The sequence below is a fragment of the Myiozetetes cayanensis genome, unplaced genomic scaffold (genome assembly GCF_022539395.1).
Source record: "Myiozetetes cayanensis isolate MyiCay16 unplaced genomic scaffold, myiCay2020 scf3, whole genome shotgun sequence".
Classification (NCBI taxonomy): Eukaryota; Metazoa; Chordata; class Aves; order Passeriformes; family Tyrannidae; genus Myiozetetes; species Myiozetetes cayanensis.
In genome coordinates, this window is record NW_026087521.1 from 24,506,665 (window position 1) to 24,533,116 (window position 26,452).

At 40.1% G+C, this 26,452-nt stretch overlaps 1 protein-coding gene across 1 annotated transcript in view; it reads right to left on the minus strand.

Annotated features, from left to right (window-relative positions):
* Positions 1–26,168, minus strand: part of ST7 (suppression of tumorigenicity 7) — a 142,279-nt gene extending 116,111 nt beyond the window's left edge. The window contains exon 1 of the mRNA XM_050323790.1: positions 25,970–26,168. Coding sequence (XP_050179747.1) covers positions 25,970–26,120 — 151 coding nt within the window. The 5' untranslated portion in view covers positions 26,121–26,168. The remainder of the gene's footprint in view (positions 1–25,969) is intronic.
* Between the last annotated feature and the right edge of the window lie 284 nt (positions 26,169–26,452).

The window sequence follows — 26,452 nt, forward strand, 5'->3', positions numbered from 1 at the left end:
TGTAAGAAAAGTATTCTGTCCATCACTACATTTGAGGCAAAAGGACATATAATAAAGTCAGCAAGTTTTAAGGAGCAGGAAGCTTGGATCTAAAAGCACAACATTGTGCCTTCTCTGAATGAGGAACTACTGAAGCATAAACATACATCTCTGTAAGGCACATTTTATAATGATAATTTTAACTAACAATCCTTGACTTTTGCCAAATTAAGACCCCAATAATGCTTAGACTGATCTAGATTTAGGAGTGCATAATAAATAGATTTTAATACATTATAAGTACTAGAAAAAAACAACAGAAAGGATGTCTTCACTTTCTCCCTTCTAGCATTTAAAAAAAATAATAGAAATTGTTAACAGTGACAGGACCCTTTTGCCAACCAACAAGTACAGAAGTAACTCTTTCAACTGCACTCTAAGGAAAAAAACCATGCAGTGATGACATGACTAAATATTTCCATGTCATCAAGCCCAATGAAACAAATTGTGTCAGAGAGTTCCAAAGTTTCTGCAAATAAAAGAAGATCCTTAGAATCTTTGATTTCCCAAATCAAGGACTGTTCCATAATGTGCTTTGGGGTATTGCACAGTAAACAGTATAGACAGCAGTTCAGAACCAAATAATAGTTCATATTTTTTTTAAATTACAATATTTTTTATTGTTTCTTGAAAATAATCAGACAACTGTTTCAATTACTTCTTTGTCTTTGTTGTGAAACAACTGATATAGAGTTTCTGAATTTCCTTGATTTAAGGCACCACTGACCTCAGAGAAAATATGATCTTAATCACATCTCTGGTTTTTTCTTCCAGTTGACAGATGAGACAGTATGTATAAGCTATTCTTTTAAAGACAGTACAGTTCTTATGGGAAACATAAACCATCCTTTTTCATTCCAATGATGGTTGAAGTTATTTTTGGATAAAGTTTGAAAAAAAGTTATAAATTTCTCTTGATTTAAAGGTGTTGCTTAAGTGGAAACCAAGCCCTGCATCTCAAATGACAACTGCTGGTCTCAAGGCACAAAGGTAGCTCAAGGAAATGAAGCACTGTCCCACAAATGTGGATCCAGTGCAGTCTCTGAATTCCCACTGCTGGGGGAGAGCTCACCAGGAATCTTTCACACATTCTAACTCTTTGTCCTTTTATTTGTTTGTTTGTTGCATAGTTTACTGTCTTCAAGCTGCCAGCAGGATCTCAGGAAGGCTTCTGAGCTTTCAAAGTCTCACGTAATTGCTCCTACTCTCAAAGAAAAAACATTTTCTTCCCACTTCCACAACTCCCAAGCCCACTTTCTACAACCAACCTGCACAACTGATTAGTAAGCACTGACAGCAGAGCGCAGTGAGCCTCCCAGTGCCTCCCCCACCTCCAGACCCTTCCCCTAGGGAACAGCTTCCCAAGAGTTCCAGCACAGCTTTTATTTAATAGTTTCAGACCCTGCTAGAAGCAGCTGGGTTGTCAATATTCAAATCTGTGCTCTCTACACAGTACTCAGATGGGTTTTTGCAGTAGTAAACATCAGCTCTCCCATGCGGCATGCTCTTTACACAGACATGACTGAAGCTTTAAAGAAGTCTTCTTCCCTGTGCTCCTATTCCTCACTTCTAGTCCAGACACAGCATTCTTCTGACTGAGACAAGGAACTGAGACGCGAGGAACAGTGAACAAGTGCTCACCCTGCCAGGGTCCACAGATCCCCATCAGTCACCACTCACTCACTTTACCCCCCAAAAACCGCTCACATCATTGCATGCCTTGGAGACCACCCTCACCATCCTGGAGTTGAGTTGGCTATCACAGTTTTTTCAAATCCCTGATTTTGCTTCGACAGGGAGCTAAACCCTGTTGATAAATTGTTCTTGTCAACACCCACCTTCACGGGACCCAACAGGCACCAAAGTCTTGCCTGAGAAATAATAGGCTAATGTGCAAAAGACTGTCTAGTGCCATTACATCAGCGCAAGAGAGCCCTTCCCAGCAAATAGTGAAGAACTCAAATTAAATATCGCTGGATTGCTGTGTGGCAGCAATCCACACAATGGACTGGGGTAATTTCCCAAGTCAGCCAAGGTTTTAGCCAGTACAGGGATGTACTTAAATTTGCAACACCATTTTATCTAAAATCTTCATGAGATTGCAATGGAGAGCTGTGCTTCAGGGACCAGGCCCTGCTGAAAAGCCAGAGACCTGGCAGTCAAAACACACTGCAGAGAAAAGACAGAGTCAGAGCAGAGTGAGGCAGGAGCACAAGAGAAGAATGTCAAGAGATGGGAGAAGGTTAATGGAATAATATGGCAGGGAGCATCAGTCTTCCCTCTGTGTGCAGTCATAGCTGCCTGAGCCACATCCTGTGACCAAAGAGAGCATCAACAACAAATCTCCTCTCAACCAGCGTGGCTGTCAGAGGAATTTTCCCACAGTAAAGATCACATTCATTGGTCTGTGTCAGGAACTATATTGCATTGTAACATCCCTGGAATTCGAGCAGACAGAAGAACAAATATGCAACCTCAGCCATGAACAAACTTCCAGCTGAAGTGATGAGGAGCAATGCTCCTTTGGTTGCACTGCAGCATGACAGATTTTGTATGTGCTGAGCACATGGCCAAGCACAGTGACATGAATGCAAATGAAGAACAGAGACTATACCTTAACAGACCTGAAAAAAGATAGAAACCCCCAAGCACTAGATAAAAACAAGTGTCTGAACCTTATGGATGTGTATGACCAAAAGAAAAGAAAAAGAAAAAAAAAAAAAAAGAAAAAACGAAAAAGAAGAAAAAAGAAACAGAAACACTTTGGATTTTGAAGTGTTTTCTTTACCTTTACAATCTCACAGATTTGTCCATGGAAGGGGAACATGGTGATGGCCATGCAGACAACACTGCAAGCATCACTGTTTTTTAAAATAATAAACTAATATTTCCAAATGTTTTTTCAGGGTTCAGTTTTTTTAAGTTTCCCTAACATGTGGCAAAGCTTATGTCTTTTTAAGAACTAGACTTTTTGTTTTATCTGTAATGGTCACTGTTATTTTTCTTCCTACATATTTTTCAAGTAATCTTTCTCAGCACTTGTATGAGAACAGGATTTCACAGCCACTCTAGTTTTTCTTTTTTTGGTCTGGGACCACTCTGTACTTTCTCACAATCTTTACAGCAGGAAGGCTGTAGCCTGCACAGAGAGGAAAGCATAAATTACACTATGACAGGTTTATAAGACTAATTCCAATAAATATCTCTCAGTAGCCTCCTATTCACTGTCTCCCTAGAAGAGCAAGGAAGGATTTCTCTGCTGGCAGCATTTTCAACTGCATCAACATATTTCATGGAAGTGCATAAATTTCAACAAAACTTTGCCAGGAAAGGCCAGACAAGCTTGCAGACCATGAAGCACTGGGAGGACTCTGCAGAACCCTCTAGAAGGACATTAGCTTGGGCTAAGACAGACCAGAGATTTGATCTTATTTCATGACCAGGTGCATTCCATCTACCTTTTTTCACCTCAGATCACTGTGTGTCAGGCTTCGATCAAAGCTTCTTCCCCCACAAGGCCCTGTCCTGGTCATTTCACCCGACCAGGAGCCAGGCAAGGCAGAGATCAGAGATGTGAAGCAGGTTCCCATGTCCCAGGATGCAGCCATCAGCACCCGCAAACCAGCCCAGCCTGACCCACTTCCCAAAGGCACCTAGAGTTTTCTTTCATTCCTTCACGTTGTTTTGTTTGGGTATTCAGGAAGTCCAAAACTCAGCTTAAAGATCTTTTCATTTCAGTGGGACCTTTATACATCCTTTATTTCATTATAGCTACTGCCACTGGATTTTTATTGAGGAAAAAAAAAGGTATCACAGAGAGACAGAAATTACAGTCTGGAAAGGAGCAATGTCCACTGCTATCACAACCAGCTATGGCACATGCTCTGCATGTGGTAGATGTATTTTTCTCTCAAGTCATCCTTTCATAATTATTAATTGTTCTGTTCTTATTGTTTTAAAAAAACCCCAACATTTCATACCTTACCTACATGTATTTATTTTAATATTGACTCAGCTGTGTCATTGAAACACTTAGAAACTCACATGCATTTTTCAAAAGTTAATTAGGAACCTCTTTATTCAAGTACCACTGGCTTTTCTGGAAAGTCATATCACTTCTGAAAATAGGATTTAGATGCACAATGATATGGAAGGAAATTGATGACATCTTCATTTTGGAGACGTTAACCAGTCCAACAGCTTAGCCCTGACCTGTACTCACATCACTTGGTACCAAAGTCTTTTATTGTGAAAGCTGCAGTGACCAGAGAGGTCTGTGTGTTCATGGCTGTTTAAATCACACAGACCATGAAAGTCTGGGATTAAAGGTTTAAGAAACAGAGGTTTAAGGACGATGCCCAAAGGCTAGAAGCACTGAGTATTAAAGCATCTTCTGCAACACTCGCAAGAGTTTCTTCCTGTGTTACATTTGACACAGAACATATCAAATTATGGCTTTCTACTCTCAGACTAACTCCATTCTCTGTATTGCAGTCTCAGTGCACAACTAAGACTCAAAAGAGTAACATTAAAAAAAAAGTTAAAATTGAAAGTTGAGTTAATCTGGTGATGGAGTTCTTGACACTTTGTGCGTCAACTCTCCTTTTCTGCTTGTATTGAGTTGCACTGACTTGCAGAAATACTGAGAAAGTCTTTTAAGCTTTTCCCTCATGCAAGACGTGCAGCTGGACTTCTCCTTTGGTCTTCATGAAATGCCTTTACCCAATCCCTCTGTACTTTTCCTTTTCAGCACAAGCACAGAGTATCTAACCCCACCCCCACTTTTTGTTGTGAAATTGGAACATGCCCAACATTTTTTCTCCAGTAGACAATTTATTTTTAAACCCATGGCAAAGAATGCAGCATAATATATTTTAAAACAAATGTTCTTAGTCATCATTCCATAATATTTCAACTCTTTCACAGGAAATATTATTCAGAACTGCAACAGAATAAAAATCAACAGTTTTCTATTAGCAAGTGTCCACATCTCTTAATTTCAAATCTCAGAAATAATAAAAAACTGCAGTAATAAAAACTTGGATAAAGACCGACTATTTGGAGATCTGTCAGGAAGACTAACATCATACTTCAGTGGCACATCGTTGGTGAGCTACTGAAATGAATGTTTAAATTATGTTGTCTGTGTTAGTAGCATGACAGACCTTCTTGATCTTCAAATAAGTAAAGTTTAATATTTATTAGGAGATAATATAGGTCTAAAACTAAATTGCCTTCCTGAAACAAACTGTCATTCATGACTCTTCTCCTAAGGAAGGTTTTTTTATCGTAGATGAGGTGAGACAAGTTCTCCTGTACATTCATTCCCTGTTACTTCTTAAAAGCACATCATACATGCACAGAAAATGAGGTTAAATGCCTGGTACTTCCAACAAACTAGTTCGTCCTCCTTCTTTTTCCACATAGCACTACTAAATAAAGGTGTGTTGTTTGTCAGTAATGAGGGAGGAAAGATGTCAGGTCTGAAGGATCAGGCTAAAGTTTTAAAGTTTTGCAAATTACACTTTTATAAATGCCAAGGCCATGCACCTACACCACAAGTCTGGGCCAGCAATTTTGGTCATCACCAGGAAATACTCCTTGGTTCCCTGGCTACTGCATTACACTTTGGTACAAAACTGCATCTCCCATATAATATCAAAGCAGATGAATCTCTCCATTACACTTAAGGATAATGAAGGTAATGAGATATTGCATTGACCAAATGTATCTTACTATGTGCAGCTGGGGGAAAAATAAATTTCCATTAAATTGCTATATTTCTTCTTTCCTTTAGTTGAATTATTACTTTGGCTTTACTTACTGTCATGATTTTTTATTTTTAGGTTATCTCTACTAAAAGAAGTAGGAATAGGCTGTATATGAAATAATGTAATTTATGTTCCTCTTTTTCCTACAAAATTATTCCTAAACACACACAACTTAGGCAGAAACCACAAATTCATGATCAAGCAGAACACATACTTTTGATTCATTCTGCCACAGACTTTTAGCTATACCAGCTATTGACACCACTGTGAGCAGGTCAGACAATTCAGACAAAAATGTAACAGGATAATGTCACCTTGGAATTAAAAGAACTAAGTGGTAATCAAAACAGAAAATGGTGTAACCTGTATTGTTTTCTTTCAACTCCATTAAAAGGTTAAAGGCAGTTATAAATACACTGTTTTCAAAAATGAGCTTATCAGAGGCAACATGGAGAGAATAATGGAGCATGTCTGATGTTCAAAACCTATAGCATTTGCTGTCCCTCTAGCACTGGTTTCTTGAGTGTAAAGGACATGATTAGAGAATACACTGCACCTGAAACTATTTGCAGAAACCAGTATTCATGCCTTTGTGTAGACTCATACATCCAGAAACCAGACCCTGCTTGAGTACCTGCTGAGGGGACGACATGCATCTCCATGGCCATGGAGCTCCCAAGGATACCTATGTTCCACAGAAGTAATAAAAAGACATTAAATAAGAAAATTACTCCACCTCCACAGTTACCTTTGCAATTAGATTATCTCAGAAAACCTGTTTGCGATCACTGATAAAGAGACTCTCTCACCTCATATTCCTGGCAGAGTCCAGTAATCTCATAAAACCCAGCCCCTGGGAGGCCTGGATATTTAAGGCACCCTCGAGAAGGGGTATCGATGTGCCACTTGTATTTACATAGGGTAATCTATCCAAAGAAACTGGCTAAACAAAACAATGTTTCTAGCCAAAAATGAAAACCTTGAAAAACAGCATAAATCCAACACACCCTACAAAGCTGGACCTCATCCCATCCTAGAGCCCCAGGTTTACCCAGAACCCCAAATCTCAAGGTCCATCTTGCCTCTTGTGATTTTTGTACACTAGGGTAAAAGGCCTTTATGGGATCTCCTATTTCTCTTGCTGTTCAGACAGTTCATAGAGCAGAAATCCATCTTGACTCATAAAGTGTGGTTGGTTTCCACCTAACTGGACAAGGACACTTTGTAAAGTCAAGGGTCTTGCTGGTAGAAAACAACTGCTGCCCTGCTGTGCCAGAAAATCTCCTCTATCCCTCGCTGTCCATGAAGTATCATATCTGTGCTGAGACAGAAACGTGAACCAGAACACAGTTTCAGCTATCAATGGTTTTCATACATCAGACAGAATTCCAAACTTTATATGGGGATATATCACACATGGCTACAAACATGCCTAAAAGCGCTGAGATTCTCACTTATTAGTAAATAACAAAAAACTTATAGTGATTCCTTACATTCTTGTTTCTGTTTAATGCTGAAGATGAAAAATTGTTAACAAACCAACAGCAAAAAGAAGACAAACCTAAAAATGTTAACCTAAAATAGAGCCCTATGTACTAATTTGAGATAGAGAAGCAGTATTTTTCAAACATACATAGTGTTTGGAAATCTCTTCCAAGATTATGGACTTTTCCAAGTTCATAAAAGAAGTAGAGAAGTAGCAAGTAGTGCATAATTCTTTTATTACTTTAGAGAAAATTAGTAACAGAAAAATTCATCAAATGTCTACATCACACAAATTAGTAAAAACCACAACACATAGTTAAGATCTTGTTATGGCTGAAACATTCCTGTGTATGACTTTACAACACTGAACTCTTAACATCCACAATTATTTGTAATTTGTGAAACTGTAAAACGTTTTGCACCTTGCTGTAAAGATTTTCCAAAGAGTCCATTACCTTGCTGGGGCAGGCACGCCTTCCATTAGACCATGTTGCTCAAAGACACATCCATCCTGGCTTGAACACTTGCAGACAGGGCATCCACAGCTTCTCTGGGCAGCCTGTTCCAATGCCTCACCACACTCAATAAAAATGTCTTCCTTATAGCCAATCTAAATTTACCATCTTTCAGTTTAAAATCCCTTCGCCTTGTCCTGCCGCTACAGGCCCTGGTAAAAAGTCTGTCCCCATCTTTCTTATAAGCCCCCTTTATAAGGTCTCCCTGGAGCCTTCTCTTCTCCAGGTGGATCAATCCCAGCACTCTCAACCTTTCCTCACAGGAGAGGTGTTCTGGCCCCAGAATGCGAAACCAGAAGTGACACCCCATCACACCAGAAATGACATCGTGTTTAATGGTCAGACACTGGAAGAGTTTCATTTCCATCTCACAGGTGTTAAGTCTCATGTAACATGCAGACAAGAGAGGTGCCACACAGTACACAGAGGAGAGCAAACAGTGAGTCTCTCGGGAGGACAAAGATATGCCCCAGAGCATCAAGGCACCATTTTGCTCATCTTCAGCTACATCAGTAAGCTAAACTCAACGACCTTCCTGTCTAGCACATGCTACCTCCCAAATTCATAAATCTTGACAAAACTATGTAAAAAGAAGCAAGATTCTCAAGTGGTATAAAAAACCTGTACAGACAGTTTAGTCCATGGAAGTAAATGGACTCATAACAGCTACAGAAGCACTGACCAGATTTAGATTTTTTGCCTGGCAAGCTCTCCTTCTCCTTGCTACTTCATCAACTTTGCAACCTTTGCCTAGCAGTTTGAACAGGGAAGACATTCATCTCTTTAGACTTTGCTTCAGACTTTTCTCTCGAAATCATAGAGTATCTTGAGCTGGAAGGTACCCAAAAGGATCATCAAACTCCTGAAATTGTCATTGCAACAACCCATGGTTATCCTCAAGTGTCCGCTGGCTTGGCCTTACTCTCCAAGTGAAAGTGATGCTGGATTACCTCTTCTATTTGTCCCAGAGGATGCCAACACCTATTCATATTCAGCTTTCAGTGTTCCTCAAGTTGTCCAAGTTGCTCCAGACAGAAGGGCTTGCCACCTTCTACCATCCACAGACCTCCAGAAGAACCTCCAATGTATGACAAACTAAATCTGACAGGATTTGTAGTATACAATGTTTTCCATTATCAAGAAGAGCTATAGAATTAAAGCTTCTGGCCAGTCAATGCCCTTCTGTTTCCATTTACGGTTAAGAATGCAAAAACTTGATGGTAATTTCTTTCCCAAACTCTCTTCAGCCTGTTCCAATTTTGGGACATAATTCAGTCTAGTCAAAAATATTTTAAACAATGTAGTTTATTTATAATTGGAAAAGGCATCTTAGTAATCATCAAAATTACTAGAGGTTACTATATTTAAAACACAACGACCTCATTTTCCTTCTCCCCATACAGAGCAAAAGATTGAGCATAAAATGTGAGCACTGCTGTACACAGCACAACAGAACTGATTCCCTCCATGAACAGCTGCAGGCAGAGACAGAAAAAAGCAACCTTTTTAGGTTTCCCTAACCAGCCAAACAAATGAGATATTAGGGATGGCAAAAAACATTAAATAAATAATCTATTTTACGTATCATAGTCCACCTATATCTTATGAGTACTACCACCTATCAAAATAAAATTACTATGGAGGAAGATGTAGCAATGGTAATACAAATTGTAAGATTAAAAAACTCAATACTGCTTAGGTCACATAAGACTTAAAGGAGAAGGGATACTGTAAGTGTAGAATAAAAAAACAGAATTGCAAAGAAGCAGTTCTTTAATATATGAGACAAATGAGAACTGTACAAGAAGACAAGAAGGTTTTCACTAAATGTAATTTGCTTGCAGCAGTCAGTATGAAAAGATGAAGTCAAAAACTATCAAAACTCAAAACTGGAATTACAGTAAGACTATCTGTAACAGTATAAAAAGGCAAGCCAAGTAGCAAACTCACATGTGAAAGTAAACTAGAGATGAAGGAAAATCACAGTTGTCACCTCTTTATTAAAAATTATTTTCCACTGTCTGCTGAATCTGTATCTGGTATTACCTATTCTCAAGAAAAAAATACACCACCCCTCCAAAAACAAAAATCCATATCCACCTCCCCCAAATCAACAATAGAAATGTTCTGAGTGACTCCATCAGAGGTTTCTGTCTTCCATGTTGTTTCTGGAGCACAGTCTACCTGTACACACAAAACCCTTTACTCTGCTCAAAAATACCAAAAACACATTAAAACCCTTGTTTTACAGTGTGGTGGTTTGACCCTGGTTGGATGCCAGGCACCCACCAAAGCCACTCTATCAATCCCCTCCACAAATGGACAGTGGAGAGAACATAATGAAAAGTTCACAAGTTAATAAAAGGACTGGAAGAGATTGCTCACCAAGTACCATCATGGGCAAAACAGACTCAACTTGAGGATATTAACTGAATTTATTACTAACAAAATCAGAGCAGGATAATAAGAACTAAAGTAAATCTTCCCTCCACCTGTCCCTCCTTCCTGGGCTTTACCTCCTCCTTCCCCAGCGGTTCTGGGAGATGGGGAATGGGAGTCACGGTCAGTTCATCACAGGCTGTTTCTGCCACCACTCAGAGAAAGGAGCCGGCTGGCATTGGCTCTACGGGACATGTGGGAAGCTTCTACCAGCTTCTCACAGAAGCCACCCCTGTACACCTCCCACTACCAAAACCTAACCACACTAACCCAATACGTGGAATAATAGGAATATTCCAATTATGGGAAACTGCTGGATGATTTCGAGGCTAAACTGAAGAAGCTTTCAACAACTATCATTACAGTAAAAATGTCACAATTTTTCCTCTACTAAGATTTTACAGCAGTACTTCAAATGAGTGTTAATTATTCTGCATGAGAATCAAAGAGAGAAAAGTCACCATTTTGGTGACACTGCTTCTTGGTAATCTGGATGCCAGACTCCAGCTCACTAAGCATTGTTGCCTACTCTCTAAGCATCATTGCCCACTCTCCCATACAACACACTGAACTCCTATCTGATGACTGGAACGGAACTTTCATGGCAATTAAACCCCATCCTTCATGCCTATTTATTTTCAATCAAATTACCTTCCCCAGGAAAGCAGACCGCCTGGTTCCCAGCATGAAGAGAGGAAATTAAAATAAATGCTAGCAAATATGCAATGCCTTTTATGTTTTCTGTGATGGCTCCTTGAGGGTTTCACAGAGGATGCTACTATGGAAAGGAAAGCTGCTATGTTCTCACTCTCCCCACATAGCTAGATGTTAAAAGCTTTTTACCTAAATTTGGTTTTAAAACTGTCAATAGAAAGTGACACATGAATTTTGAACTCTTTGCATATCATTGCCTGTGTTCCTCCGTGTATCACAAATTTGGGAAGGGGCTACGGTGACAGGGCTTAAGCAAGAAACAAGTCAATTCAAACACAACAGGAGGAAGAGTGTGTGAGAAAGTTATCACTCAAGATTTGGAAAGCAAATGAGAACCTGAAACCCAACCGATGTTGTTGTTATCAATTGAAAGCACTTGAGAAATTATCAATAAATCAGGCATTTTCCTTTTCCTTTACATATGATGAATTTTGTTTAATAAAAAATACACAGTAAGCTCTGCTCGTATTTCACATTCACTTACTTCTTCTCAGCTTTAGAGGTTACAGTACAATACAATCACCTTTAGATGTTACAAAAGTGGTTCCATAGGAAACTACTTCACATGCAAAATTCTTTTAATGCTTCTGACCTTGCCATTGTTATTCAGCATTAGAAGACGTTGTAAGCTAAGGAAGGCCCAAGGGCTTGTCTACCAAGCCAGATATTCTTTAAAAGTCACTACTCTTCCAATTATTTTATACCATGTTAAGTGCAAGAGAGGACAAGGTTGAAATATATATTATGATAAAGAGATGTATGAGATAACTCACTGGAACAGAACACCTATCCCTATGCCCTTGACATTCAATGTGAATTGCTGGTTACCATACAAATCTGTTTTCTTGTATTCTGCCTTCAAAATCTCTCTGAAGTTAAGGTGCTGCCTTGATAGACACTAGCAAATATTTTTATTCCAGCTATGAATATCTGTCATAAAAGTACATCACTGCTGAGACTGGTCTCTCTAAAGCACTTTATGGGCAAAAATAAGTATTTAAATTGCTTCTACCTGGTATGCCTCATTATAAGTCTCTTTAGCTTAAGTTGTCATTCATTTAGAACAATACACACACTCAGAAAATCAATTTAATAAGCGCAGAACAGGTGGGCAGCTGGCATCACAAACCACTGAGACTTGTTGAGTGCTTAGCAACCTACTGTAACCATACCTTCAATGCTATTTTTCATCTTTTATTACTTATGTTTATCTTTGGTCTGTCTGAACAGATCACATAAAGGTAGGAGCTAGCATTTAATACACAGCCATATAAACCGTAGGCAACTGAGCCCCAATCTAGCTGAAACTCCTCAAATAAGCTCATGGACAAAATCTCAATGAAGCAAACGTGCACTATTCCAGAGGCCCCTGATGCTGTAGAGTCTGTTTGAACTGCCTGAGCAGCTTCAAACACCTACATTTTAAATGATGCTATTGTGCACACAGAGAATATCAATGGCAGTCCAGAGAAAGAATAAAAATAAGTTGGAGAACAGACTGAATGAGCAGAATTAGAGCACGATTGATTTGACTTATAAAAGAACAATTTATAAAAGAACAACCTGATATGTGATTTTTTTTTAACAAGGTAGACATAAACATCAAAGGAAAGTAGTGACTTCTTTCCTGAAAAATCTGTGATAAAAGACATCAAATGCTAAAAATGAGATACATTTTTTTTTATAAACATTATATTGAAACAAAAAGGGTATTTTTTAAGCCTTTTATCAGTGTCTGTATTACAGATGCTGAATGGATCAGCTGAATTGGGCTGGGAGGATATAGAAAATAACTAACACCTTTTATTTGTTTGTACACATAAAAACCCAACAACAAAAATATGTATAAATGTACACGCAAATGCTCAGGCAGGTTATACATGAGATCTACCTAATAACAGCTAGGCAGGAGATGAACCCTCAGGAAATGAAGCTAATTTTGCTATTTGTACAGAATCAGAGTCTGACGCACATTAAACAACAACAACAAGCATCAGTTTTCCAGAGCCTTAGAAGTTACTTTAAGTCTGTAAAAACGTCTTGTGGCCTTAACAGTTGAGGCACTGGGTTGAGTAAGGGCAGGCACTTCACTGTCTTAAAGCCCACAGTCTGCAGGAGCCTGGGCACACAGACACAGCACTCATCACCACAACTGTTTCCAACCTGCTGTTTAATTTACGTTGTGGTAATTGCTTCAGGAAGACAAATATGAGACATCTTTAGACCACAATCAGTCCTCTAAGTCCTGCATTTTTTATTTTTTGTCCTACCTAAAATAATCTGGCTTTACAGCAGTCACCATAGTTCCTTCAAATTTCTGAGCCCAAATTTATGAACCTCATCTTTCATCTGACCTTGTAAAACCAACTTAGAGGACCTCCTCACAGGAAGACTTCAGAAGGTCAAGGGTGGAACTTTGCCATACAACTACAATAGCTGTAGGATGGCCTTACAGCTATATTCCTTAATCCCAACTGTGTCCAATTTAAGACTTCCCCTCTGTGGGTAACCTGATGCAATACAATGACAGTTTGGGGTCTCCACCTGCAGCTGTAGGGGCTCCAATCACAAATTTGCTGCATGGGGCTATGTCTGTGTGTGCAGGTCTGCTGTTGGAAACTGCTGACCCTTTACTAGGTCTCTGACACACAGTCAGACCTGCGTTTTGGTCAGACTTCATTTCCCACAGGCTGCAGCTGCCTCTCCTTGTCTCTGCATGACACAGGATGTCTTTCACAGGATGCCCTCTAGTGCGAGAACTGTACTTTTCCACTCCTGCCACATTACTGAGTATCAAATGCAAAGTCTAGCTTATGGTAGCCTAAGTAAGACACGGTGCAGGGCTGGCTCAAGCGCTAAGGAAAGGACTGGAAAGGAACCAGCAGAGACAAGGGGAAAAAAACCCTACAAAACTACAGTGCAGAACAAAACTCTAATCTCACCATTCCTATCTAAATAGCAACCACTAGGAAATCAAAGTGACTCAGATGCAAGTGCATTGGCTTCTAGTAAAGTTTTCTGCGTAATAAACATCTCGTGAATCGAAAATACAATTTCAAATTCAAAGAATCCTCTCTACTAAAGTTAAACTGCAACATGCCAAACAGTACTCTTAACTGTCTGTAAGTAATACACCACTTATTTTGTTCACTATAAATTAAGAATAGAATTCAAAAATCGTATGTTTTCCATCTACTGCCATGCAGTGCCTGGCAATCACCAGACCAGAGAGACCCATATTTTAAGAAAAACATTGAGGACCCAAGCCAGTCAATGTTCATCTTGCTGAACTACAGCATTCACAGAAAGCAAACACGGTAACCAGATTTGTTTAAACTGGCATGTATTTTTGGTTTATTATTATTTTATGGTGTTCTCACATCTCTCATTAATATTAACTTTTATTCCAAACTGACAGCATAACTTCCTGCAAAAGCAAGAACTACGATGTACAGAATTGCACTAGCATACGAGTAAAAGAATATTGTGCCATCCCAGACGCACATAATATACTGTATATCAGAAACGCAATGCTTTTCTTTCAATTAGCAAAGTATTTTTTATTTAATACTAAGTTCATTATAAAGAGTTTATAAATAAATACATGTTAATAAGTAAAGGAATGGCTGACTAAAGTATGTAGGTGATGAAATACCCCAGGTGCTTCTGAAAACATTGCCCTGTAAATAGAATTCCAGTCTGCATGTTCAAAAGACATATCCCAAACAAACTAATGTTATAAACTGGAACTGAAAATATACTTTTGAATTTATTTTCACCTTGAAGACCAAAGGCAAATAAAATCTGCCTTCTGTATACAAATAAGAACACATCCTGAGAACTGCAGAGCTGACCCTGCACCAGAGACCTACTCCAGCAATGCCTTGGGGTTTTGACCCTTACACAAGGAGAGAGTTCCTGAGGGGCCAGGCCCAGGACCCTGTGGTTGTGAGGGAGTGTCAGCCCCCACGGACACCATCAGCCTCCTTGCTTCACAAACAAAGGCTTCATAAAATTTCATCTTTCCCAGCATCCTTCCCCCTTAAATGCTTCTCTGTTACATTAGATTAGTAAAGGAAAAGAAACATGAAGTCAAACAAGAGAGATTTTGTTTGGCAGGCCTCTCGTTATTCATTTACTGTTTATTATTGATTTTTGTGCCCGTGCAGAAGGATCACGTGTGCACTGGAAAGAGGACGGTGGCAATGTACAGAGGGCTGTGTATGCCAGGGAGCTTTCAGCCAGAGCAGCGCTCTGTGGGCTCTCTGTGGCTGTTTTGGGGATTCCTGGTTGTTTATTTTAAACTAAGAAAGTCTCCAGTGTTCACCCTGGGCTAAAACACAAATTCCAGCACTAAGGGTCCACTGCCAAGATGCAAAGGGGTCATAACTCAGAGCTGAAGAGCTGAGATCTTCAGTGATTCCCAGGGTGGCAGCTGCCCTCCCTAGGTTGACCCAGTGAACTCAGCTGGGTCAGCATTTACAGCTACTGAGCCACCTTACAATGACCAAGGGGTGGCTGGTCTCACTCACACCAACAGACATGGTCCATCATAGCCCTGCAGCAAATGAAGAGCATGGCAGCACACAAACCCACACACTGATGCCATCCAGCAACAGGAACTCCACCACATCTAGGGAAGAATGGATTTTTAAGGAAGATATTGTAGGCTATTTACTTCAAGCCTGTATTACCAGCTCACCTAAGGAAATCAGTAAATGATGCTGATTAGTCCTGCACATCACTGACTCTACACCCCAACTGATAAAGCTGTAGCCTCAAACACAAGGGGGGCAGCACTGTATTTTATTACATATATATTACTACTCTATATTATATGTAACAGATAACAATACATTTTCTATATATTATATAACATATATTTTATAAATAAGTGTATGTATTATTCGGAAACCTCAGTAAAACCAATCGCCCAATAAGGATATTGTTCCATAATCAGTCACTGTCAGTTTGAATGTGGCCTGCAGAAAAATTGGGATTTTTAGATCTACCTGACTTTCAGAAGACAGTAGAATAGTACTTGAAGCAAAATTTTCAGTGGAGGGATTTATTAATTACCAGGTTTGGCTTATATTGTGTAAAATTAATCATACTATCAGGAAGCTTATCATACTTTGTAAAACTGAAAATTTATACTGCAACTTCAAAAACTGAAAAAACATGTGGGAAGATGCCTGATTAAAATACTTTAAACATAAAAGCACTTGAGAAACTCTGTAGATTAGGTTTAGACAAGTCAACTTTTTTTAACACTTAAATACCTTTATTTAATTCTGTCTTACCTGCACTGCTATCAGTTCTCAGTTTCTTGATACCTGCCATGTTCCAAATCCAGGAAGGCAGCAAATGTGCAGACTTATTTCAGATTGCTGGGGGGTGTATGAGAGTCATTCACACTACATACCCTCTTCTATCAGGACCAATGTCAAAAAACTCTCAGGGCAACACAGTTGTTACCTTAGAGTGAGTAGGAGCTTTGCCAACTGTTTCAAGGAGGCCTGAACTGCAACACAGACTTTCTCAAAATAATCATGGAAAGTTAAATTTCATTTCTACCTCACGAACACCAATTTATCAGCTAAGGCTTAAAAACAAAGCAGCATCAGCTCTGTGCAAGTAACACCCACAAGATTTGAGATGTTCAAAGATTCCCCTTGCTTTAGTGAAGACAAAAGTCACAGAAATAAAACCATATCTGCAAAAAGTCAAACTAAGTTATTACTTGAGCTGTATAAAAATGGTTAATATATATCAAAATAAATCCAACAAACCAGTAAGACTATTTCAACAAAATAAATAAAGAGACAGTAAGGTAAGAAAGAGGATGCAGCACTCCTCAAACCAAAGCAAATACTTATTTCATTTTTGAATGGGAACAAAACTGTTGAATGTGGAAGAAAAAAATAACAAAAGGTCAAGGAAAGAGATACTATGACAGGAGAAACAGATATAATTCAAAGGACTTAACATGCTCAAGATATGATTGAGTGTAAGATTAAAAGAATATACAGAGATCATCTTACTGAAAGAAATGGCATTTGAAAAAGCAAGCCTAGTATTGACACAGCTTTAATAAACTGATGAAACTCCCCAAATTGTGCCAGAATACTTCATATTTCTGTATTTATTATGCAGACCCAAGCTACTGCCTTATGATGAGGGAGTAATATGTGAAAATTCAGTATTTTAAAGATAACAATAAATTAAGCAAAGAAGGTACTTGAAAAATAGGATAAAATGCAAAATAAATAAATCATGCCAGACCAACCAGATGTGCTTCTTTACTAAAAATATTCAGTTCTCTGACCAAGAAAAATGAGTAGCTCTACAATGTCTGGATTTCAGTAAAGTACTGAGAGTGCCACAGAAAGATAGTTAAAACAGGGGGATGTGGGGAAGAGAGAAAGGAAGTGGCAGACATGGAGAAACCTGCAGCTCATCTGGGAGTGCTGGACTGTGAGGACAGCTCACGGAGCTGCCAACTGAATCTGACTATTTCTATTACCAAAACCAGGAGGTGCAGATGGCTCCTGGTATGACCTGCCAGAGATGCCATATCAAAGTTAATGGGGCAAAAGGCAAGGGACCTGCAAGGAAAAGTATTTCCAGTGGAAGATGAGAAGGACTAATTACACTGTATGAGGCAGTTTAAGAAGCCTTATCTTGTCGTACGATGTACAACACTGGTTACCCAGCTATGAAATGGATAGAAAACTGAAGGAGTAGAGTATTACCAGCAGAATCAATGACATCCAGCCATTTTAGGAGAGTAGGCTAAGACAGCCCAACTGACTCAATCTCATATAGGAAGGACAAGAAGGAAAAATCCCACGAGTGCACTGGGAACCAGTCCTCATGGCAGCAGTGCTGGTTATGAAGGTAAAGAAGAGAGCTGTCCTGAGCACAAATGCATGCAAGCCAGCCACAAAGCTGGAATGAGAGCAAGGTTTCTATCCACCAGAGTTATCAGGTTCTGGAAAAAGTCTTTCTGTGAAGCAGTTTATGGGAAGATAATGTAAAATAAAACTGAGGACCCAGAGCACAGCCCCTACATACTCCTCACAGGAGGACATCAAGCATGAAAACTACAGCTTTTGCAAAGCCACTGGCAAGATGCCCTCAAACTATAACACAGGCCAAACCCTCCTGGCCAGGTCTGGGGAAGTCCTGCAGTCCACCTTCAGAAATCCCGGAGCTAATGAGAGCTCCTTGAGACTCGTGTTTCCCACAAGACTATGTGGCTGTTGGGGTGGCTGCTAACACAGCTGTGATCAGCACTTTCAAATCACAGACTCTTGACAAGGATTCCTGAGAATATGTAGGACAATATTTACTGCTATGAAGTCTGTTTTGGGGTCTAGTTTAACCTTCTCTCTGCAAACTGATGAAATGACTAGCCTGGGACTCTAAGCCGAGATTTGTGTAAAACAAACGGCTGGGTACACTGCTGTCAAGTTCATTTCAGAATTAAAAATAGCAAGAGAAATTTCACATGGAAGATTAAGTGCATTAGTGGATCATATAACCTTGCTTCAGACCAAGCCATGCTGTAAACAATTTTCAGTCCGCAGCATAAACCATACGGGACGTTTGAAAACAGGACATTGAAAACATTCAGTTATGTGAAGTTCAACATCTATGATGTTTTCAGGTTACAGGTTTATTTTCCTGAGAAATAAATGGCAGTGTTACAAAATAAAACGATGATGATGATAACATTTCTTGTACTTTAAATCTGATCTCTGAGTGTCTTGCCACTGAGCACGAGACCCTGCATATCAACCTATCAGGCCTGACATTTAATAAGCCAAGTTTATTTCTAGAAAGTGAGCTGGAAATGAAATCTCATGGTTGCAGTTGGCACACTGTGCAGTAGAGGAATCTTAATGATGACTGCATTTCATTTTTGCCCTGTAACTTTCATCCTTCTAATCGGTATATTTAAGTGCACTTAATCACTTAAGCATTGAGTTTACCACAGTGACAAATCTCCAGTTTAGACTTCACAATAATAAATCTTTGTCTTCTCTCAGCAGCTGGTGAGGTTTGATTTGAACTTTGAATTTAGGCCTTTTCCTCAGGCTTAACAGTAACATCTTGTTTGTTCTGTCTGCTGAAAGCGTGACATTAACTCTTGTCTTTAAATGCATTAACATTGCTTAAGCTTAGTGTTCCCAGCGTTAAAACTGGTTACCCTTCTGCAGTGCCTGACTAAGCCACACAAAAAATCCAATTAGCCTGTGCTGGGATTTTACAAAGCAACTTTCACTCATTTGTATTTACACAGCATCACTGATCCACATGACCCTTCACAGACATGAGGACAAGCTGGAGCTTATAACACAATCTTTCAATAGATGCCTCCAGTGCCACAAAAAGCTAATTTAAAAACAGGTGGAAGGAGCCTTCAGATACCCCCTTTAATAGTAACATCCCCACAAGCACCTCACAGTCCAGCCACAGCATCAGGTTTGGTGTTATCCTCAATTCTTTGACAAATGCTCTAAGTATGTTCCTGAAGTAGCTCCGGTAAAAAAAGGCAAAATTTAGATGTCATCATCAAATCACAAAAGGGAAAATTGCCTTTGGACTGAAGCAACTGGGGATTCTATCCCCACTACTGCTACAGGTTTCCTGCACTACTTTAGTATATACTATTTTGGTCCAAGCCACTGAGAATTCATGCATATTAACCATCTGTGCAGTAAAGGCCTGGATGTGTGCAACAAAGCCCTGGACCTATGCTTGCAAAACAAACCAAGTCATTGAACATTTGCAGTTCTCCTTTTACAGTTCAACAGAACCCTCAGTTGTATTCAACATACCAACAGGTATGTGGAGCAGGGCCTTGTTTTGCTAAGTACAAAATACCTTCTTAAACAACTAGCCTTGTTATAAAAAGGCTGAATCCTGACTTCTTGTGACTGCTACACAAAAGACTGCACCTTCACCAACTTCTGCCAGCAATGTTCATTCCTGCAGACTTCAGTCCAAAAGAAACTGCTTGGCCAACCTAAGTCACCACTTGAGAGGTTTTATTTGCTTTATCACTTGCCAACAAGACAAATAACTCTTCCTCAAGCACAGAGCTTGCCAGCTGACTGAGCAACACACAGAAACCTTGGACTCGGCGGGGACTGCTCTCTGGCACGTGCACAGAAGTCCTGGCACATCTGGGGACTATAAGAGACTCTGTGCTTGCACAACACACCTGCTCACCATCAGCAAGTATTTCTAACTGAATGGGGGTTTTCTAAACCTCACCATGATAGTGTTTTAACTAGCCAGCTCTCCTGTTTATCATGAGCAATTAGATTTCACTCCAGTTCCCCCCACTGTCAAGCCTGGCAATCCTCATCACACTGACGGTCTTAATGCCACAAACGTCAAAGCTGAAGAGCCATAAGCACCCTTTGCCATTGCAGTTGGGTCCAAAACTACATCTTCAAAAATCTCCTTTAAAAAAAACTTAGCATGTGCATTCCTCTGCATTCAGTTTGCTGCTGCCCCTTTTTTAAGATTAGTCGCCCCTATAAATAAATGTTACTTTAGTACCTGCTATTTTCTTCCTACAACATAGTTTGCAATGTAAGCAATCACCTCTCTATTAGTGAGGGCACTGCATGCAGCATGTTCTGCAGCCTGGCTGCTTCATCAGACCACAGATGATTTGGGCCCCAATTCTGCCTAGTATAACATGCATTTTAACTCCAAATATTTAGGAAGCTCACTATATGTCTGTCAACTAGATTAAAGCTCCTACACCTCCTTAGCTACTGTCAAGTAGCTTCTGTGGCTTCTCTGTGATTAGATTAACAGCTTGAGCTTCTTTAGGCTACTAGTGTGCTAGACTCTCCACAGCTTGTCTTGGAGAATCCATTTTAAAACACAGACATGTCATTCCCTCCAAAATCCCTGTTTTATCCAACATCATCTTCCCAATTCCTGCCAGGTGCTACTCTCAGGCATGCATCATGTCCTTCTGTTTTTCTCTTAATGTAGAGCCTTGGCACAGAATTATGTGTTTTTCTCTCTCTTTTCAGTCCTTCAGGCACTGACACCACTTAGCACTTCTTTTGTCTTTCACAAATGCAAATTTATGATCTAGATTTTTGCACTTGTTCTGTTTAAAAAATAACCACATAAAAATACCTATTTTATATTTTTCCTTTAATTTAGAATGGTGGTATTTATGCAGCCTCAGGCAATTAGGACCCATGACCCCTGTGAACAACAGGGGGGCTTTATGTTCTTTCAGGCTAAATTTATCCAGGCAGTCACTGGATGCTTTGGGAAAATCCTACTACATATATGCAGTTTTAGAAGCATTTCCATAGATTTTCATCAACACAGAGGATATTAGACTTCAGTTAGAAACTGGCAGCACAGATCCATGGTTGCCTATCGGTCAGTGTTACAGTAAGCTCACTCAAGATGTTATCAAATATTATTTTGAAGGCTCTGGCTTACACATTTCCCCTGAAATAACACCTGCAAATCTTCTAGAGCTTTTGCAGTAAGAAAGTCAATTTCTTAAAGAAGCATTTTCTGAAAACCTTGCATTTCCCCCAAACCTCATTCCATTTTCAGCATTCAACTGACTGAAAATTTAAGCTCAATCAAAAAGTCAAACTGGTGAAGAAATGTCAGAATTCATAGAAAACAAGTATCATTGTACAGCTGAATTCATCAGGAATTGATCAAACAAGTTTTGATTGGGCTTTTCCCCCAAGAACACCCTAGCTTAATGTATAAAGACTTTTGTCAAAAATAACACACTACTTTCACGCCCATTGTAATCTTTTCCATAAAAAATTTAAAGGAGTGTACCATGATGAAAATACATGTGCTATAGCCAGGTAGCAACTAATTTTTTTCCAAAACCCACAAAGACAGACCAAAGAAACCTCTAATATCCAAACCCTGTCTAGAGGCTCAGCAGCCACTACGAATACTTCACAGTGCTTTAACTGATACAAGTGAAGAGAGAGATTAACAGAAAAGAAAACACTGTCTACTTTAATTCTACTAAGACAGCAGAAAATAAGATCAGTATTTAGGAAATATTTCATTTACATTCTAAGAAATGCAAAAATTAATGTAAGTGATTTCCGGTCTGTGAGTAAACTCTCTGTCTATAACCAATTCTGTGAAATCCATACACAGAATTAATGCTGACCTTGACAAAAGTGGTCATGCATTTGAAATTTTACTTTCAACAGACAAGTTCTTAAAAAAACCTCCTAAATCTACACCGCATTTGCAGGGAGCTAAGAGTTCTTCCATCCTCTTTGGTGGCATAAGAGTTTTGCTCCAGGTTTTCTGTCAACTCACAGACACCACCACACTCATTTCTGTAGTTCACACAGCAGATGCTTACAGGGAAACCCATCACAATGATGACAGATGGCTTTGAAGAAGGGCCAAGCAACTACCTGCAAGTCTGCAAACTTAAAATTGTCCTTCAGTTCTTCTCAGAAAAAGGAATCTGTTCACTCTTTTTTAATCCGTTTGAAACTCCCTGGCCTTTGTCAGGTTAATGTTTTCCAACCGTCATGATTAACTTCCCAAGCTCAAATTTATGAAGGGGAACAATACCTCCTGACCAGCTGTCAACCCCCCAGACGCCTAGTCCCCAGAAAATACTTCTGCCCTAAGGGTGGTTTATCACCGTAGCTCTGCACACACGCAGATTCAGATTGCCAAATATCAGCAGCTGGAAAAAAGTGACCACTAGTTAAATTTTAATAACAGATAAATGTTTTATGCTGCTACTTGAATTTGAGACCATGGGAGTGAAAAGGTACATTTTTTCTCACATTGCTACTTATTGGGGCACGTTGCACCAGTGCCGAGTATAGATCTGCAGGCTCAGGAGGCCCAGAAAGGGAAGACCAGAGAGATGAGATGATCTGCATTGACAGCAGCCACCACCCTAAGACAGCACAGCCCAAACACGAGAGGCAGGCTCCATCTCTTCATCTCCTGCAGTATTTCTGCTTACGGATTCACACCCAGTTTTCTTGCATGGTTTAATACAAGATAATTTCATAAAGTGAGGGTTCAGTGAGATGGGAGTTGTCCCAATGCTTTGCTTACCAAAGTCAGTGCAATGTGCACACAGATGAACATATTTGAGGTGGGACAGATCACCATCAGGCCGTCTAGAAAATCCTCTCAGTTTTGTGTCTTCAGAGAGACTCTTGGATGAAGAGAAAGTGTTATCCTAATTTTACAGGACTTTGAACATGTCTGCTCCGTCCCTCTGCCCATGCATGCACCAAACCACAGGGGTGAGTAGGGATCTGGTGATGGCCAGAGATGCCAGCCCTGCTCCACACCAGCCTCTTCCCTCTGTAGGTGGCGGCACCATGTGCAGTGTTTCAGGTGCTGGGCTTTAAGAGAAGCCTGTTACGTGGTCACAAATCCCATATTAATTAAAATTCTAGGTAATTACTTGAGTAGGCATTCTTTTCAGTCAATCGTAATAATAATTTAAAAAATCATAATGAAGAAAGACAGCTGTTCCTCAGAACACAACTTTGTCATAGCCAACAGAGCCTCACCAAGGTGATATGGTCTTCCTCCTCCAGCCAGTGTATCACACTAACATATTTCACTGAGGATACTGAAATTACACTTGGCCAAACCATGAGGACTTTCAAGCCCGGAAACTTGCACTACCACAGCTACCAAATGCTCGGGGAGTGCACAGTGTACAACATCAAAAGAGGGGAAAAAAGGCCCCACACTTCATCTTAGTAAAACTTTCTGATACAAGTGACCACGGGCCTATTTGGTGAAACCATCTGCAACGACTGACTGCCAATGGTAGCTCAGCCTGCTGCCTTGTCTTTGCCAAGCAACAATTTAATCCTGCATGAACACTAATCACTCCTATTTCACCATCAGCTTTGAAGACTTTCAGACATGGGAAACCCAGAGGTTCCTCTAGCAGCTGATTCACAGTTTGATAAAAATTAATGCCTGATTATGGCAAAATTGAGTTTGCCCTCTGTTTCCAGTCATCAATTCTTATCATTCTTTTCATGATTAAAAGGCCATTTTTTCTCCCCATAACAATACCTCCTTACTGTTATCTAGTCATCTTCCAAGTAAAAGCTTTTATTCTGATGCTTCTGACTTTGAATCATTTTTCCACTATCTTCTCTAGCCTTTCCACTTCCTTTTCAAAATACAGACATTAGACATGGAAAAACAAAATCACACAGCAGTAGGAAGCAACCAGGTCCCTTAAGGCAGGTGTTCTCCCTTACATGCCACACTAGTCCTTCATATCACATCAGCCCACAGTGGGCTCGGTTTAAGGTGTCTGTTCTAAATATCTAAAACCTTTCTAAATCGCTATTTCAAGAGGTTCAAATCATACCTATGGAACTGCATTTTTCTTACTGGGTGCCTAAGCCTGCCTCTCTGGTGGTACTGAAGACTAGTTTGTTTGACCTCAACTCACCACTCCAGATCCAGCTTGTTCTGGGAAAATGCCCAGTCATTGTTTTTTATCACCTTATTATTTCTTTACGTCACAAGGAAGTTTAAGTAGCAACATTTACACATTTATTTTCAAATCATGAGATGTATTTGATATCACATAGCCAGTTGCTGTGATACTTTATGCATAACCCTAAACTAATAACATTAGTATCCTATTGTAATCAACTGGGGGAATTCACAATAAATCAAATAGTTTTTAATCCCTTCAAAGAAACTTTGAAAAACTAAACAAAACAAACAACCATCATGTTATTGCCACTGCTTTTTTTTAATAAACCCCATTTAGGAACAGATGATGCATAAAGACTGTACTGTGCCTATTGTTCTTCCCTGGTACTCATTTTCATCAGGCACTTTGGTGCTTACTGGTAATTTTTTCAGTCTTTTTAACCTCCTCAAAGATTTCATACTGTCATTTTACTTGCATTTTGAGACATCTCAGTAAACCCCAAGATGACTCAGCTGAAGACAGCTGGAGTAACATTTCAAATGAGAAAGTGCATCAAGAATTAGTTCATTCAAATTCAGGAAGAAATCAGAGGGGGTTGATTAGGTCTCAGATGGATGCCAATCATTTTCAATAGCAAAAATTATGAGATACAGCATTCTGACATTTTTGCTTGACAACCACGGCCTGCAACGTTTACCTGGGACATACACATTACATAAATTATTAAGACTCAAGCAACAAGAATTACATCCTGTTCTAAACAGTGTGGGGCAATATCAAAAGAAACAGAATATTGTTCAAAGACATACTGTAAAAAACTGACCCAAACTGAATTTAACGGTTGTTTATAATTGCCTTTACACTTAAAGTGAAAATTGCAGTGTGCTGAATCTGGTTTTTTTTTTTTTAATTCTTCTTTGATGCTGGATTTGCCAAAGGCTTATCAAATGAGAACAGGCCAGGCGCGTGAAAAATTCTCTGATAACATTCAACTTCCTAGCAGCAGGGATGCCACATGAGTTACATCGCATCTGCCCCCAAAATAAATGGCCTTCTCCAGCATGGGGGGGAAGAAATTAAATGAAAAAGTAGATAGATAGGAGAAACGAGCAATTTCAAGATAAAGACATAACAGCCCAATCCAGACCGGCTAACACTACATAAGTTACTGCTGATTCAGTACAGTAGTGGTACACTACCTTAGCGAGACTAAACAGCCAAAGTCCATTGCAACAGAGATAATCTCCCAGCAAACTTGCACTCGTATTATTCATTATCATCCAGAAGAAGGAGCTGAGATCGAATTTTTATCAGAAACATACTAAAAGTTTTAGCTCTGTTTGAAAAAATAAATGCTGGAGTACAACACCCGTAGTATAAACAGCGTAAGCCACTACTCGAAAGCCCGAGGGGGCAGTGGCGGGCGCTCCCCCATCGCCAGCCCGGCGCCCCCCGTCCCGTCCCCGGGCTGAGCCGGCCCCCGGCAGGGGAAGGGGCGGCGGGACAGCACCGCAGCCTACCTGTGGTTAAATTGTCATTGATCTTCAGCGGCACCCTTAAGATGTAGACGAGGAAGAGCATGATGAAGAACCACAGAGTCCAGAGGTAAGTCCAGGACCAGACGATGCAAGACTTGAGCTGTTCCAAAAAGCCCGTCCCAGCTTCAGCCATGTTTTTTGGAAAAAAAAAAAAAAAAAAAAAGAAAAGGAAAAAAAAAAAGGGGGGGGGACGGAGGAGGGGGGTGGGGGGAACAATCCAACCCAAACGCTGCTCTCTGCTGCCACAAGCTCTCAGCGTGTGTTTGTGGGATGGTCTCGCCTCTCTCCCTCCCCGGGCCGGCTCTCCCCGCCCGCCCCTCGCACCGCCCGCCGGGCGCTGCGGTCCCCGCGGGGCGCTGATGGCCCTTCCCGGGGCCTCGGCCGGGGCTGCCCCGATAAAATGGACTCCCCGAGCTCCCCCCGCCCGGGCGGGTGGGGACGTGCTGCGGTGGCGGCGCCGGACCT